Source organism: Balearica regulorum, chromosome 3 (assembly GCF_011004875.1).
Source record: "Balearica regulorum gibbericeps isolate bBalReg1 chromosome 3, bBalReg1.pri, whole genome shotgun sequence".
Lineage (NCBI taxonomy): Eukaryota > Metazoa > Chordata > Aves > Gruiformes > Gruidae > Balearica > Balearica regulorum.
The window spans coordinates 113,034,554-113,051,190 of record NC_046186.1 but is presented as its reverse complement, the minus strand read 5'-3'; the positions used below and the strand labels follow the sequence as shown (position 1 = coordinate 113,051,190).

Genomic DNA, 16,637 nt, shown 5'->3' with positions numbered 1-16,637 from the left:
CCCTAATCATCACCCAGAGGCTTTCAACTACATCATCACTGTCTCTAAGGGCTGTGCAATCAAACCTTTCCCTTACGTACAGAGCGACACATCCACCTGCCCTGCCCATCCCTCCTGAACAGCCTGTAGCCCTCCATCCCAGCACTCCCATTGTGGGACTCATTCCCCCAAGTCTCACCAATACTAATGATATTGTAGTTCTGGGAACTGACCAATGCTTCCAGTTCATCCTGTTTGTTTCTCATACTGTGTGCATTGGCGTATAAGCATTTCAAATATGCTCCTGAGCCCTCCGTGCTCCCAGGAGCGGTATAAATGTTCCCACTACCATTGCCACCCTCAGGTGATGCCATGCCAGCCCTTGGCTTACCTACTGCAGTCCTGTTGGTATCCCCTTCCCCCATCAAGTCTAGTTTAAAGCTCTCTCAGTCCCACCAGCTTACGCCCAAAGATGCATTTTCCCCATTGGGACAGGTAGATCCCATCAGGCCCCAGCATACCTTGTGTCTTGAAGGCTCTTCAGGGTTTTAAAGCCCAAAGTTTTGGTGAGGGCACCAGCCTTGGAGCCAGGTATTGATATCTTGAACTCACCTGTTTCTTCCAAAGTCTCTCCCCATTACTGGGAGGACTGAGGAAAACACTACCTATGCTCCTGATTTTTTTAGCATTCTGAAACTTCTTTTGATCGACCTCAGACTTTGTTACAACATCCTTAGTGAAAGAATCTATGGATAGTAGTCTGAAGGTTGTACTAAGCTTTTCACTCTTGGGGTGACATCCCTCATTTGAGCCCCAGAGAGGCAGCAAACTTCCCTGAAAAGAGGGTCTGGTCTGCAAACGGGTGCTTCTGTTCCACACAGGAAGAAATCACCAAGGACCATTAATTCGCTGTTGTTTCTTGTCGGCGCTGGTCTTAATGCAGGTTTTGTTGCAAGGATGCCATACGTGGTGCCATACGTCACCAACTGCTGGGAAAATGTCTGGATTGAGGCCAGCTCAGATTCCTCACACCCTTCAAACTTTTGAAGGTGACGTTTGGTCTTTTAAAATGCCAAAATGTTGGGCCAAACCAGTATAGGCCTTCGCGTTGGTCCATTAGTTGACTGGGGTGACAAAGCTAGTACTTGCCTATTCACTGAATAATTCGTTGCAATAAAACATCTTCAAAGTTGCCAGTGTGGGGTTACTTTATCACTTGTCTGGCAGGCAGGTTCAGCCTGGGTTTCCCCCTTTCCCATGGCACAGCGTGTTTGCATGAGTGATGCCATCTCAAGTGCTGAGGATTTTGTACAAAACCCAATGAATTTTGCAGATGTAGCACCATGGTGTGTAACATGAGAACAGGCAACTTCGGCTGCTTTGGGTCTTTTGCCTAATGACTTTTGCCATCATTTATTTTATTAAACTCTCTCTTGGCTGAAATTCTCACACAGAATTTCTTGGTCTCGTATCACATGTTTCTAAAAAAAGGTCAATTATTTTTGCTGTGTCCTTTCAGAGGGATCTGAGTCTGTCTTTTTCCTGTGGATTTAGCTATCATTCCCTTCTCTTTGTAATTTGTGTCAGAGTGTTGGCACTCATAAGGCTTTATTGAAATGCAGCTCCTTATGCATAATCCCCTGCTGCAAAGTCTTTTTAATTCAGATCACTTAGAAAATGCTGCGTGGCAACCCCAAGGAGACAGGTGATATTTCTTTTCCTTTAAGAGAAAGCGATGAACTAAGTTGCAGAAAGTTGGTTTAGAAGACTGCCGCGCATGGTGATCTATTTGGTCATTTTTCTGGGAACCAGCCTATGCTGCAATGCATTTTGTGCTGGCCAAGACAGGCAGAGGAGTTGTTTTGGATTTTGACTGAGCAAGAGTAGCAGTGCTTCAAAATACTCAAAGACTCTGTGTACCTCTGTGTGTTTCTGTGTGTGTACACATACAGAGAACACAGTTCACTGAAAACCAAGTTTTCTCTTCCAGGTCTGGTATTCTTTTACTTCTAAGAACATAGATAAGTTGCTTAGTTTGTCTTTTTCAGCTACTAACCTGTGAACACACACATGGGCTTACCAGAACCATGCCAGAAACTCCAGGTTCATGCTTTTCCAGCTGAATGAAACAGCTTGGATTGCTGTCCTGTTTGCTTGTGCTGCTAGTAGGCTGGAAGCAGCAGGGGAAACCCTCTAGAAGAGGCTCAGAAGGGAAATAATCACTGTAAGAGGTCTCTGTCCTTTCTTTCTGAGCAATTGCTTCATGTGAGCAGCTTTTCTCAGCAGCAGCACTGAAGACTGAGGCTGTCACTGCTGCACAGTCTGTGAGCAGAAGGTGTCTGAAATGGTTCTTGCCTGAGTCAATGAGTGTTTGAAGAGAGGAACCAGGAGCAGGAGCCGTGAGGAAGCCAGCAGGAGGAGCAGCAGTGGAGCAGTCACCAGATACAAACTCTGCTTTCAAGTGTCCAGTTATTCTTTGCCTAAGCCTGGCTTCCAGATATCACGGTTATCAACATATTCAGGGACACTGTGTTATTCACATTATTCAAAATTATTCATGCTTGAATAATGCAACGCAAAACCTTTCAAAACTGACGAGAATCCTGTTCTCTTAGCTGCCTTGACTGCCAATGTCAGACTACTGCAACTTCCTTCTGCAATTCATACTTGTACATTGAGGCTTCAGCAGTGAAGCCTACAGTTATTATTACACTGATGTGCTGGGATAGCGAAGAGTTGATGCAGAGGGTTTTTTGCTCACTGCATGAGGTTACCCAACTTTATAGCAGCACATGAAACAATAAGGTATTGTTATAGGGGCATAAGTAATTACTATAAATAAAACATTTGGCATTGTTACACTAAATATCCTGTTAAGGGTCAAAGGAAATGTCTGTTATTTGCAAAGCCAATTGAAATCTTACCAGCTTCATCTGAGACTTTCTGAACTAATGCTAAGGGGAAAAACAAGAAAGAAAAATACTCTTAAAAAAAAAAAAAAGACTAAACCAAAAGAGTCTCTTAGCGCAGGGCACGGGATTGGGATGTTCCCAGGGTTGTTGGCTTCAGGCGGGGATGGGGCTTTGAGCAACATGGTCTAGTGGAGGGTGTCCCTGCCCATAGTAGGGAGGTTGGAACTAGATAATCTTTAAGGTCCCTTCCAACCCAAACCACTCTGTGATTCTGTGATCAGCTCCTTCACCAGGAAGAGCTGGATGTTGATGGTGGAGGTTCTTCCTTCTCTTGTGTTTCCACTGATAGACCATGCTTTGGCCTTGCTTTGCATGTCTGCTTTCCTTTTGGGAAGTGAGTATTTGGGTGCTGCAGCTGCCCATTGCCAGGGTAGGAAGGAAGGTGCATGGGCAGCCGAGCCACGCTCTAAAGCAGAGGGTGCTATTAGTGTGGGGCCCTGCATCGTGAAGGTTGAGGTGGGCACCTTACAGCTCTGGCAGCTGCAGTGGTGGTAGTGACAGTTTCTCCTGCTTTTCCTGCTTGTTCATGTTCCTCCTCAGCCTCATCTCTTTTCCCTGGAAGAGAAAGGCAGCTCTGAAGTGTAAGAGCAGGACAGTGTCCATGGTAGGGGCTTGGAGGTCCTTGGAGGAATGAGTCCCCTGCAAGTGGTTCACCTGTATCTTGGCTTTGAGTTGAATGGGTGCAGGAGTGGGAGGCTCCATTGACTTCTTCCTTTGGTAAAGGCATGAGATGACCTTCATCATCTTTATCCCAGCTCTTTGTCCCCGTTCTCTGCTAGGGAGACGAGAACTGGGCACACTGGCTTGTGCCATGCTGGGCTGGGAGGAGGCAGGGCTTGGTGGTCAGGGGTCCCGAGTGTGGCCTGCCTAGGTTTTAGGTCAGCATGGAGATTGCTGCTGCCTGTGCCTGGGAGTGTCTTGAGGGCATCCTCAATGCTTATTGCTGTGAGAGGGCTGGTGCTTCTGGCAGCTGACCAGGACAAGAGCCAAACAAACAGGTTAGCGTTGCAGCATCTCCTGTTCTATGTCTGGTGCATCTGCTTTGTGTAGCCTTGCAGCTCCTGGCCCCCAGTGGCAAGAGAATTTGTTTGGGGGTGCATCATGCCGTTCCTGTCTCTCTTCAGGAGAACTCCATGCTCTTTCCAGGCACGGCCGCTGTTTTGGTGCTTCCTTGCTGCTTTTGGCTGTGCTGAATGACAGGATTTTGGGGGCAGGACTGTGCTTGGGGGTTGAGACTCAGACTGGGGTAAGGAAAGCTGGAGGCTACTCTGTGGTGCTTTTTGACAGGTATGAGATGCAGGTGGTGGTGCAGGTCAGACCGATGGACTGAGGAAATAAACACAGGGGGAGAACAAGGTGCTGAAGGGCTGTTTGCAGGGAGACAAACAGCAGGGGAAAAGGTGGATATTGAGGTGTAAGAAGGCAGAGCTGCTATGGGAACAGTGACCTCGGACAAACAGCGATGCTCTTCTGCTGCAGGGGCCGAGCTCCCAGAGTGAGGTGGGTACCAGCCCTAACAGCACAGGTGCAAAGTTGTCGTGGTTTTACCCCAGCCAGCAGCTGAGCACCACGCAGCCACTTGCTCACTCCCCATCGGGATGGGGGAGAGAATTGGAAGAGTTAAAGTGAGAAAACTCGTGAGTTGAGATAAAGACAGTTTAATAGGTAAAGCAAAAGCTGCGCACACAAGCAAAGCAAAGCAAGGAATTCATTCACCACTTCCTATGGGCAGCCAGGTGTTCAGCCATCCCCAGGAAAGCAGGGATCTGTCACGCATAACAGTGACTTGGGAAGACAAATGCCATCAACTCCGAACGCCGCTGCCCCCCCAGTCCCTCCTTTTCCCCAAGCTGCTTATAAACTGAGCATGATGTCATCTGGTATGGAATATCCCTTTGGTCAGTTGGGGTCATCTGTCCTGTCTGTGTCCCCTCCCAACTTCTTGTGCACCCCCAGCCATCCCGCTGGCAGGGCAGTGCGAGAAGCAGAAAAGGCCTTGGCTCTGTGTAAGCACTGCTCAACCACAACAGGTCCATAGAACAAAGACATCTCTGTATTATCAATGCTGTTTCCAGCACAAATCCAAAACATAGCCCCATGCTAGCTACTGTGAAGAAAAATTAACCCTCTCAGCTGAAACCAGGACAAAAGTATACATGAGTATAAACATAAAAGAAATCTAGGATGGAGATCAAAAAAGAAAAAAAAGTTTGAATTGAGAACATTATCAGTTAATTATTTATCAGTAATTAAGCAGATAGAAGTTGAAGGACTAGTTGAATAATAAAGTCTCTAGTGGAACTAGGATACATTTGGCTTTGAAGATGAAACATTAGTCCTGTGTGCATGATTGCAATGGATGTGTTAAACTCAGCATATTTTTAAAGAAGAAGTAAAGGACAGTAAAAATCTGTTTTTAAATGTAACAGCTGCTAACTAAAATAAAAGTGCATCTATTTGTTATTGAGAAGAGATGCCACCAATGCAGCCAACACATAACAAACATGTATAGAAGATAGGTAAACTGTCAACAGGTTAAATAATTTTTAACAACCTGGAAAAGGTTAGATTGTATGTGATAGCAGTAAAATCACATTGTAAAGCTGAAAACCAAACTTTGCAAGAAGGAACTTTGTGTTCTGCTTGACTAGTCAGGGAGTCCAATATGTAAGTGAGCTTACAATCACTATGGTAATAGTGATTCTGATGGAAACAGCTGTCCTGCAGCACCTAATTTGTTAATATTTTACCTGATTATTCTGCTATTGTTATGTAGGTTGCAGTGGTATTCTGTGGTGGTGTATACACACGCTCACATCTTTCTGTGATGTTGGCCTAGTTATTTGCAAGAGCATGTCGAAGAAACAGTAAGTTGTGGGTGCACATCCCCAACTGCATGTTTAATACCTCAGCTGTAAAGGGCCTTTGCCCTGGAAGTGCACACAGTATGGACCTTGTCACCTCCAAGGGAACCCCTTTGAAGGACTTTGAGCCAAAGAAAGAGAAACAGGAATTGCTTGGAGAGACCTGAACAGCAAAACACAAAGGAGCTTTGAGTGACTTGGAAGCTGTTGGAGTTGCATCTGCTAATATAAATTCCAAATAACCGTTAGTGGAAAACGGCATTAAAAGAAGGGTAGTGGAATAGCGTAACCCTGTGGCTAGTGCCAAGAAACAACGCAACCAGGTGCAGCAAGAGTGGGCGTGACGTAACGTGTTAGTCTTAGGGGGTATCAGCAAGCAGCAGGGCAAACTGTGTGATGCATACATGAAGTTACTGGCTTTCTGTCTTCAGATGACCATTTAGATCCTAGTGGGACAATGGAAATGCTCTCTGTTTCCAGTCAGGCACCAATTGTTTGTGTAAGCTCCAGCTGTACTTGCATGCATACTATGTGCCCTCAAATTCTTGTAAATTGTCTAATTGTTTATAATTCTACCCAATATCTGTATATGTAACCTGTTAAGGTTAAAATTGTACTATTCCTTTAGAAGTAATGCTCAGCTTACAGGTATCATTCCAGTTGTATGCTGCAATAGTCCCAGTACCACTGGGTGTGTTATTTAAAAAATTGTAAAAAACACTAACCCAACTGTTAATGCTGGAAGTCCAGCTTGTGGTGCGATGAGCCCTGAAGGCAGTGAATGTTGCACACCAAGCAGGTAGCTGATCTGCCCCAGTGCTCCACGGTCCAAACCACTGAGCACTGCTCCTGCCTGCGGTGTCCTACCACTACAGGAGATTTCAACTTGGCTTTGCATCCTGCAGTTGTCGTCTTAATAGCAATTTTATCCGTTGTGCAAGCTGCATCACCTATAAAATCACTCAGAAACTGAGTAGTGGCAGTGCATTACAATGAAGAGCTACACACTGCCCTCAGACCTGTCCAGGCTATCGTGAGGCAAGCTGTAAAGGGTAAACACCTCCGAGAAAATCCATTGCTTGGTCCTGGTGAGAAGCCTTGAGCCAGAGGAGGCTTTGCAATATCCTTGCTGGACTTGTGAGCAATAGACTGCAGTTGGTGGACTGTCAAAAAGGGAAATTGCAGCCTTGTAACCCAGTGCAGATAGTATTGCCACTGCTAGTAACACGGCTGAGGCTTGTAAGGCTTCTTCTGACCTTGTTTTGGAGCTCCCTGGAGTACTGTTTTGAGCTTTTTTAGCCATAAAAGCAATTTTCTAACAACCAGGTGGTCACCGGCTAGCTGGTTTTACTTTTGGTGAGCTTTGTATAATTACATGGCATTGCCGTAACTGTAATACAAATAGTAACAATTCCCATACAGGTAGTGTTAGAGAGAAAATAGCTGTAAGGTTTTTATGTACGAGTTCCACATACAGTTACTCTGTCAAATGAAACACTGATGACATCCAGCGTAGTGATACGGTGTAGAGGAGTACAGGCTTGGTATGACAGCAGAGACCTCGGAGGTGGGGACACAGGGGCATTGCAGAGGAGCGCAGGTATGAGCGTGCGTGGAACAGGGCACAGGGTGACCCTGGAGACCCCCAGGCTGTGCACAGCCTGCCAGTGGTCAGCTAAAGAGAAACAGACCTGGGAGCTGGGCAGAAATGGCTTTGGAGATAACAAAGAGAACATGTCTGATGTATGTTGAACACGCCCCATAAAGTAATTTGGGATGTAACATGGAATCCCAGACCAGTGAAGAGAAAAAAACATCCAGTGCATGTCCAAAATGTATGAAAATTAGCCTGGATGCGTTCTAGAGGGAAGTGGGAGAAACCATCACCGTTGTAGTCCTCCCAGCAAAGGAACTGAGTTGCCAACTTACCTGAATACCCCTCTTTTCTATTTGGTCCTCTTTTTCTCTTTTTTCTGTACTAACGAGGTCTGAACTAGTAACAGTGATTGTTCAGGCTGTTAAGATTTCAATTACACTAGAAATAAAGTGTTGGGTTTACATATGAGATGATTTCCTTTTGCCCATTAGAAGGTTTAGACTATAGTGTAATACTAAGATTGCTTTTTTTTTTTAATCATGTATCATACACATATCATTAAAGCAACAAGACTTTAATATTTTTGTGACTTTTTGTTGATTTTTATCTACCACGGAGCTGTTAGGTTCATTCTAAGCAATGGTAGCTTGGAATGCTAGCATTGTTTTTACCAAGGCACTTTTTCTGAGCAAGTTGATCTAACATTGGATATTTTTACTTGCTTTTAACAGATTTTGTTAGGATTACCATTGGCTGTAATATAAATCTTCATAATAGAGCAATTACACGTTTTGGATGTATACATTTAAGCCTTCTGAAACCTGAAACAGGCTCCTATATGTTATGCTAACATTTATGCCAATTTGAATAATATAAACAAAGCAGTTTATATTACTGTTTCACTGGAAAACTTGAAAGTTTTTGTAGAGGAAACAGTCATAGGATATTTGCAGATATTAAGGGCAAAGCTGTTAAAGGGAGAATCAACATCTAAGATAGCCTGATACAAGGTCCAGGAAACAAATGGAGTAAAACCAGTGGGGTAAGATAATTAGTGTTTGAAAAGCTCTGTGCCTGCTGCACCGAAAAGCTGGAAGTTGTCACTTTACCACGTCAGGCTGATGTTAAAAATTAGATCCCTGCACCTTGGCCTGAGGCAGGAGCATGGCTGCTGTGCAAGTCTGTGATGGGTTTCTCCATGTTTCTCTCTCCTCCAGGTTCTCAGCTCCCTTGGGTACCATGTGGTAACGTTTGATTATCGAGGTATGTGGGCTTCTATTATTATGAAACACTTTTAGATGTCTCTTTCTGTAAAAGCGACAAAGAAGTTGCTCTTTTTTTTAGATCTCAGGGGAGTTGTTTTATAAACGGTTGCTGCCAGCTAATTAGATGTGGTTATTGCTTCTTTTTTTCCTAATGGGTATTCAAAGAACTTCCAGAAATTTTTTTCTAGTCTCTTCCTGTGTAGTATTGCTTCCTGATGTCCAGCTTGGTGGACTCTGGCTCCTAACTCTCCTCATGCACAGGGCTCCTTGGTTTGGGAGCTAAGGAGTATAGGGTGACCCAGGCACACATGCTGTCACAGCATCCAGTTAAAGCATCCTCCAGGTGCACATCGGGAAACTAGTAAGCTTGCCTGGATGTAGTTTTGTGGATGTGATCTAATTGACTTTCCTGAGGTCACACAAGGAACTGAACTTGCACTTATTTTTAAAAGCTGATAGTTGAGAAAAGATATAAAGATTTTTTTTAACAATTGATAACGTCCTCAGCAGAAGCCATGTCCATTTTGCAGCTCTGTGCCACCAGCAGTCAAGCATCTGCTGCTCTTTTTTTTTCCCCCCGCCACCTTAGTATTTAAGCCATGGCTGCAGTGTAATACCACTGGAGATACAGGAAAAAAAAAAATCTGTTGCATTTTTATCAAGAAGGCATCTGGGAGAGGTTTATTTGTAGGAGCTTGCCCTGTTTTTCAGTCCTGCTGGCAGCTGCTTCTCTGGCTGCTTATTAGGTATCAGAAGGGACGTGGGATGGTTGCTGCTTATCATAAGATGTGTAGACATGCTGCAATAGTGATAGAGCCAAAACAGTCAGGAGAGTGGAAGATTGTTTGAGGGCATTGATCGAGCAGCATGGACAAACTGACGTTGCAACAGCTTTGTGAAACGTGCTTGGGTTTTGACCCTAAGCATCCAATGCTTATGCTGTTAGAAACTCCACTTACAAATTGGTTACATGCATGCAAAAGCAGCTAAGGTTTGGGAGCTGGGATGTTGCAGATGTGCAACAATACCTGTGTGTGGTAGTTTTTGAGATCCAGCTCTTGTTTTTGTTGTTGACTAAATCCACAAAAACTCCTTGGCAGCCAGCAGTTACCTTGTTTAAATGACTGCGGATCAATCAGAGCTTTCAACCCCAAATTGTAGAGGTGCACAGTGAAATAAACAGAAACTGTCCATGTCCCAGGTCCCTTTGCAGTCACAGAGGGGCTGCATGGGAAGAGCCGGCTGGCTTTGCTGACCAGTTTGTGCGATTCTCAGAAGGACTATTTGTGTTTCAGGCTGGGGCGATTCAATAGGCAGCCCGTCAGAAAGGGGAATGACCTACGACGCCCTTCATGTCTTCGACTGGATAAAAGCAAGAAGCGGAGACAACCCTGTCTATATATGGGGACACTCCTTGGGCACAGGGTAAGCATCTCATCCCAGAGGGACATAGCAGCTTCTGAAAAACATTAAACACTGACCTTGGATGAAGGTGCTGTTTGCTGTAATCTCCAGGCTGGCTTGGCTTGGAGTCTGTGGCATAATTGCTGCAGAGTAGCTTCCCCTTTGCACTCTACTGAGTGAGAAGGGCTACAGTGAATGACTGTGCAGGAATTGATCTTGAACTTTCATTGCCCAGAGGGTTACACTGGAAAAAACACACTTAGAATAATAGAACACAGATTTACCGAGGGGAGAGAAAGTGAGACTGCACTGATCTCTTCCTGTGGTGAATCTATGTCTATGTGTCCTTCAGAGCAGAACATCAGGCTTCTCTGGTACTCTGAAAGAGTATCTTAGACCAGCCGCATGTGACTTGCCCTTACAAAACGTTTTCCTCCTGTCCTGGCAAACATGTCGTGTATAATCGGTACTTGTGCAGATGCCTGCATGACTATGCTGCTGGCCATCTGTCACATTTATGTGGTCGTGCCTGGCACAGAGAAGTTCAAAGTGTCAAGTGCCTTTGCCTGCATGGCTTTAACTTTCCTGCTTCCTCCCTTTTCACTGCTGTCTGGAGGTGGGTCGTGTTCAGCAGGCAGCATGTGCTCTTACCCCCTCGATTTGTGGAGGAGCAGAGAGCAAACCTAAGGGTTACTTTTGAGTTGAGCTGTGTGCAGATTAAACTGTTTGAGACCACAGCAGCTTGCCTTGCTGTCCAACAAATGCGTTGCTGGGACAGGGAGGTATTTCAGGATAGTGACTTTTCATTGCTGTGATACTAAACACCCTGCTTTGTTTGAGAGAAGGCAAAGGCTTTTCCTTTGGATCTTCTTCTAAACTGTTGCCATGTTCAGGATCCCTTTCTGGGTCAGAGCATGCTTGTGACATTTCCCAATGCACTGCAATCCGAGTTGCATGGGACTGCGGTCCCCAGCTGAGTTCCCTGGTGACCATAGCCAGCCTGGAGTTTGAGGTTTTTGAAATATGCTGTGCTTGCAGCATTCAGCAACTTTGGAAAAATCCCTGTCCCATTAGGGACACGCATGGGGGAGACCTTGCTGCTTTCTGACCCATCTCTGTAAACTCCTTGCAGTATCACCTTGGGACTCTGTGCTACAGCTGCCTGGAACAGGCCCAGACCCCTGCCCAGACCCCTGCATTCCCCTCTTTCTTGCTCAGCCCTTGTTATCTGGGGTTAAGAGGCTGTGGTACGCAGCTGTGGATACGCTGGGAGCCTGAGAGCCACCTTAAAGGAGGTCCTTCCAAGTGGCTACATGGTGTGCTGCTTCCTTGGACTTGGTCACTTACCTAAATGCAGGCACTTGATGCCATTTGAGACAGCTGGGTATGGAAGACCTGCAGGAACCCAAGTCATTGTGGGCTGGCTGCCCAGACCTCAGGCAGTGTGAGGGCTTGAGTTGAGTTGTACCCCTGCCACCTACTACCACTAGAGCCTGATGCTTTGCAGAGAGCCTGCGCCAGATTAAATGATCGTTGTTCTTCTTTCCAGGGTTGCAACAAATCTAGTGAGGCGCCTCTGCGAGAGAGGTAAGTCTGGTGGGTGGGAAGAGCCCGGGTCCTGCTGGCGTCCCAGATTTCTGCATACGTTTGTGGTTGTGACAGGGCTGTCCTTGGTGCACCATGGTGGCAGCTGCTCTCATAAAGCAGACCCTGACCTTGCTGGCTATCTGCACCCCTGCATTTCAGCACATTGCCTTTGGCTTTTCAGAAACACCCCCAGATGCCCTGATACTGGAATCTCCATTCACCAACATACGGGAGGAGGCACGAAGTCACCCCTTTTCTGTGGCAAGTACACAGTGGCTGTCATGCTAGTGGCATGTAATTGTATGCTTAGCTACGTCACTTCTGAAGGTTAATTTCTGAGCTAACCGTATGACTTGTGGGGCAGCAGTGATATGGATAAGTGTCAGGGGTAAAGAGCTGCGCTTAAGGCAGCTCCTGGGAACACTAGTACAATAAGCAGTACCAGAGCCATGCGTGGAGCCTGCGTAAAGAAAACAGAAACTGGGATCAGAAAGGGCAGTTAATGTAGGGAGGGGAAGATAGACTCTGCTCTCAGCAGCAGACAGCCCGTTCTTCTTGTGTTGTAGCTTCTCTGTTGCAGGAGGCTATTTTGTGGGCTGTGAGAAAAGCGATGGCAAAGCTGGGCTTTTCGTGGTCACTGCTACCCTGTGCATGTGGCCCCTTTGAGCTTGCGTAGTTTCCCTGATGAGTTCACTCTGATGTGGCCATCTCTTCCATCCAGCATGGCTGCGAGTTGGCTCCGAACTGAGCAGACACCCAGACTGGGTGTTGGACGTGGCTGGGCTGGTGAGGTGCTCTGGTATCAAGTTCTCTTCCAGGAAGAGTGTTGTCAGCAGCAGCATGATACTTAGAGACTTTGACCATACAAGCACCCAGAGAGCCTGCTCCTGAGCAGGCTGATAAGATGGGCCTGAAACAGGAGAGGAAAAATAATGCTGGTGGAAACGTGGATCATCTCACTGCAGAGAGCACAGCCAGCAGCCAAGGGATGTTACTGGGGTGGCAGTAGCCTGCTCCATTACTGCTGTTTGTATAACTGTCCTGCTGGTGCCTGCCACTAATGCACGTTTTTCCTCTCAGATATACAGATACTTCCCTGGGTTTGACTGGTTCTTCCTTGACCCCATCACGACAAGTGGAATTAAATTTGCAAATGATGAGAAGTGAGTTCTCTCTTTACTGGGGTTTCAGCTGTTGCTGCAGTGAGCCACGGCAAGCATCAAGGAGGAGACACATCAGACTGCACTCTCTGCCTTTTTTCTATTTTCTTTTTGTTGTTTTGTTTTGTTTTGTTGAAGCATTATACTTGCTGAAGGGATTTCAGCTACTCTTGCAGCCCTGAGTGCAACGCAGCTTTGCACTGGGGGTCTCTTCCTTTTTTAATTGTTCTTAATAAGGACAGATGCAACAGAGAGCACAGACTGCTCAGGGATATGCTGATTTGGTCCATGTGATTTATGCGTTTCAAGTGCATGTTACATGTTAAACAGTAGCATTAGGACGTTGAAGCTTTGGGAAGATTTCTCTGCTGTGCATTTGCATAAGCCACCCTGCATGTAATAACATTTGTCTCTGCTGAGCCTTTCATTCAAGAGCCTGAGCGTTTGTGAGTTTCGTTTCCAGTACTGAAACCAAACCAGACCTTGGGGGATGATGCTTTGCAGTGGGGTGAGACACTTTTCTCTGGTCTAAGCAGCAAATAGCTTTTACACAGGTGCCTTTCATTAGTAAATTTTCTATAGATCAAATGAACGGTGCCCAGATAATAGTGTTTTCTAGATCTGGACTGTAGTTAGTCACCCACAGGACATGTTTGTCATTGCAGTTTCCTTGAAAAATCAAAGTGTACTGGTGTTAGAGAGCGATGGGATTGCTCTGAGCTTTTGTGACATTGTTGTCTCTTTTACAGTGTGAAATACATTTCCTGCTCCCTGCTCATCCTTCATGCTGAGGATGACCCAGTGGTACCATTTCATCTGGGAAAGAAGGTACACATGTGGCTGTACAAACTGATCTGGTGGGAGGAACTGGTGTGGATAGAAGACAGCCCAGCCAGGCAAAAAGTCAGCAATAGGAAGGTGTATGTAGAAATGCATAGCCCAAAGGGACTACAAATTCTGTGGTGTTGGAGGTGGCAAATCAATAGTGAAACGGAGCTAGAGCTAGCAAAGCTGGTCAAGCCAGGGCCCATAACCCACCCTGAGAGGAGTGCAGGTTTGGCAGGGGTAGCTAGTTTGGGGTGACACGTGTCCCTCACCTGTCTCCCCTTGGACTCAGCTTTACAACATTGCTGCGACGTCACGGAGTTTCCGAGACTACAAGGTGCAGTTTGTTCCGTTCCACACAGACCTCGGCTACCGGCACAAGTACATCTACAGGAGTCCAGAGCTACCTCGAATACTGCGGTAACAGCCCAGCTCACTGGGGTCTCCTCTGGCCTGGGGAGGGGCTGGGGCCTGGGGCTTTGGGGCACACTGAGAAGTGCCCAGGAGCAAGAGTGATGTGTAACAGGTGCCTGTATTGGGCAGCTCTTCTGAAAACGCCTTTGGTCTCCAGCGCGGGTGAGATACTGGGGCTGCTTTAGTACAAAGTCAGAACACTTCCCCAAAACCTGCTTTGCAGGAAGGTGATGGGGAGCCATAGAAAGCTGGGAGCACTTCGCTCTGGCTCATCTCTGCTGTGAGCTGGATGCTCTGGAGGAGTTGCTTGCAGAGCAGCTACTTCTGTTTGCCTCTTCTAGTGGGAGCCACCAATGGGTGAGAGCAAAGCTCGGCGCTGTTCCCTGTAGCTGCAAGTGCTCGAGCCCTAGTGTTTGCCAGGTGAATTAATGGGAAGACCTGCAGGCTGCAGCATGCACCAGAGTGTAGGAGAGCTGAGTGTCACTGTGTTGTTTCCTTTCTTAGGGAATTCCTGGGAAAATCTGAACATGAGCATCATCACTGAAGACTGGTTGCTTGGCAGCGCAGAGATTTTCCTTTCTTTCCTTCCTCTCTCTCCTTTTCCTCCCTGCTCCCTGTGAGTCAGTCTGCCATTCTTCCATCCCTGGCATTAGAGGAGGCCAGGGATTCCTACTCCGGTCCTGATGTGTACCCTTGGCAACTCCAGCTCCTGGCATCAGCGTCTGTGATGGTAGAAGAAAGAATTCATTGGCTTCCTTTTTTTTTTTTGACATGGATGGAGGGGTGATAATAGCCCAGGAGCCAGTACCAAACCGTGAAAAATGTAAGCACAACAAAGGCTGGCCAATACAGCGTGGTATCACTGAGGACAGACATTCCTAGGACACGTGTGTCATGACCAAGGGTGTTTCTTTCACTTTTAAACACTGCTGCTGTTTTTGGATCATGTAGAGACTCATTTGTAGGCGAATGGCTTTTGCCGTGTCTCCATACCACAGTTGTCTTCCTTGAGTTTGAGGTGTTCTCTTTCTAGGAAATACATGTTTTGCCTTTCCTTTTTGCTAAGTGGCTGTAATTACAAATACATGGAAGATCCAGGTGGTGAGAGATATTTTTATTTAGCTCTTCAGTCACAATGTGTTGCAAGTGTTTGGCTAATTGCACACATGTGGAAATAAAAGATTTTTTTTTTGTTCTTCCTTTTCAAACATCTATTTAATGGAAAAGGTTAGTGCCCTTTTATCTTTTCTGTACCCTTTCCCTTCCGTACATCATTTTTTGCTCCCATCCCTGCTATCTTCTGTGGAGGTTATCCCTTTCTTCACATGTACTTCCTATTAGGAACTGAAGTGACTTATGTGGATAAATTGCAAACTTGGGAGATTAAGCCAGAAAGCGTGAGATTACTTTTTTGCTTCATCTCCCTCTTCCATGAACAACGTGGGCCCAGAATGTGGGAATGGATGTCTTCCATTCTCCCTGCACACACCCAGACAGACATGTGCTTCCTTTGGGTGGGAAGGGCAGGTTTTTTCCCCTCAACTACCTTTTTAACTCCTTGGGTCAGGTTTTCCTGTTCCTGGTGGCTGCACTGTTGCTCTGTAGTTAAAAGGAGGCAGTGATATATAGTTCTTAGTGCAAAAATAAGAGTCTGGGGTGTCCTTCCCTCTCTCTCCCTCCACCTCCCTTCTGTGCTCTGGGCATCCCATCTCAGCTGTGGTCAGAGCATGTTGTCCAGGAGGCAGAAGTGGAAATGAGCCTCTCCCATGGGGACAGGTTCTGGGGATGTCCTTGTCCTGCTTGGGGCTGGAACAGGGGCTATTTTATGCCACCAACGAGCTCTGCACTGAGAGGGGAGAGTGTCACGTGGTGACTCTGTGGTGTCTGGGTGGGGACCTGGCCCTGCCTCTCATCGATCTATATAGACAATACCAGGTGCTGTAGGTGTAGTCACTAGTGCTCAGAGTGAATTGTGCTGCCTGATGGGTCTGTTCAGGGGTATACAGCGTAGTATAAACTGCTCAGCATGCATCCAAGTTATATCTGCAGGCTCATACTAGTTGCAAAGCAGACAGTAGCTTGTTCTTGTACTGAGATTCTTCTGCCATAGTGTGGTTGTCCCTGAGGTTTCTGACCCATGATACTTATAAGCTAACTGTGCCACTTCAATTATGTTTGATGCACTTGTACTTATTGCACTGACAGAAGAGAAACACTTACTTGGCTCTGGAGAGTGACGTGCACATTCCAGCTAATGCCGCTGCCGGAAGCTGGCTTGGGGCAAAGCGCAGCCTGAGCCGGAGGCTGGCTGGCTGGCTGCCTTCCTCCTGTGGGACAGAGCTGAGGGTCCAGCATGTGAACTGCTGGTGTTGGTCACACCAACAGTGCCATTCCCAGTAGCAGGCCAGTGATACGCTTGGAAATTTAAACTGAAATGTTTATCTAAAAGTGGTGTAATTTTAATAAAGGCATTGACTGCTGATCATTTCAGCTTCACCCATTTTACCTGGCAGTTTTTGGGACTTTTTCCCCAGTTGGGCAGGCCAGCAGGGTGTGTGGCAGGGCTGCAG

The 16,637-nt window shown here is 46.4% G+C and overlaps 1 protein-coding gene across 1 annotated transcript in view; it reads left to right on the top strand.

The window, feature by feature from the left end:
• ABHD12 (abhydrolase domain containing 12, lysophospholipase) overlaps window positions 1–16,563 on the top strand; it is a 50,591-nt gene extending 34,028 nt beyond the window's left edge. Inside the window, exons 6-13 of the mRNA XM_075749526.1 lie at window positions 8,630–8,675; window positions 9,973–10,102; window positions 11,631–11,668; window positions 11,850–11,929; window positions 12,749–12,831; window positions 13,578–13,656; window positions 13,946–14,073; window positions 14,572–16,563. Coding sequence (XP_075605641.1) covers window positions 8,630–8,675; window positions 9,973–10,102; window positions 11,631–11,668; window positions 11,850–11,929; window positions 12,749–12,831; window positions 13,578–13,656; window positions 13,946–14,073; window positions 14,572–14,611 — 624 coding nt within the window. The 3' untranslated portion in view covers window positions 14,612–16,563. The remainder of the gene's footprint in view (window positions 1–8,629; window positions 8,676–9,972; window positions 10,103–11,630; window positions 11,669–11,849; window positions 11,930–12,748; window positions 12,832–13,577; window positions 13,657–13,945; window positions 14,074–14,571) is intronic.
• Window positions 16,564–16,637: the final 74 nt, after the last annotated feature.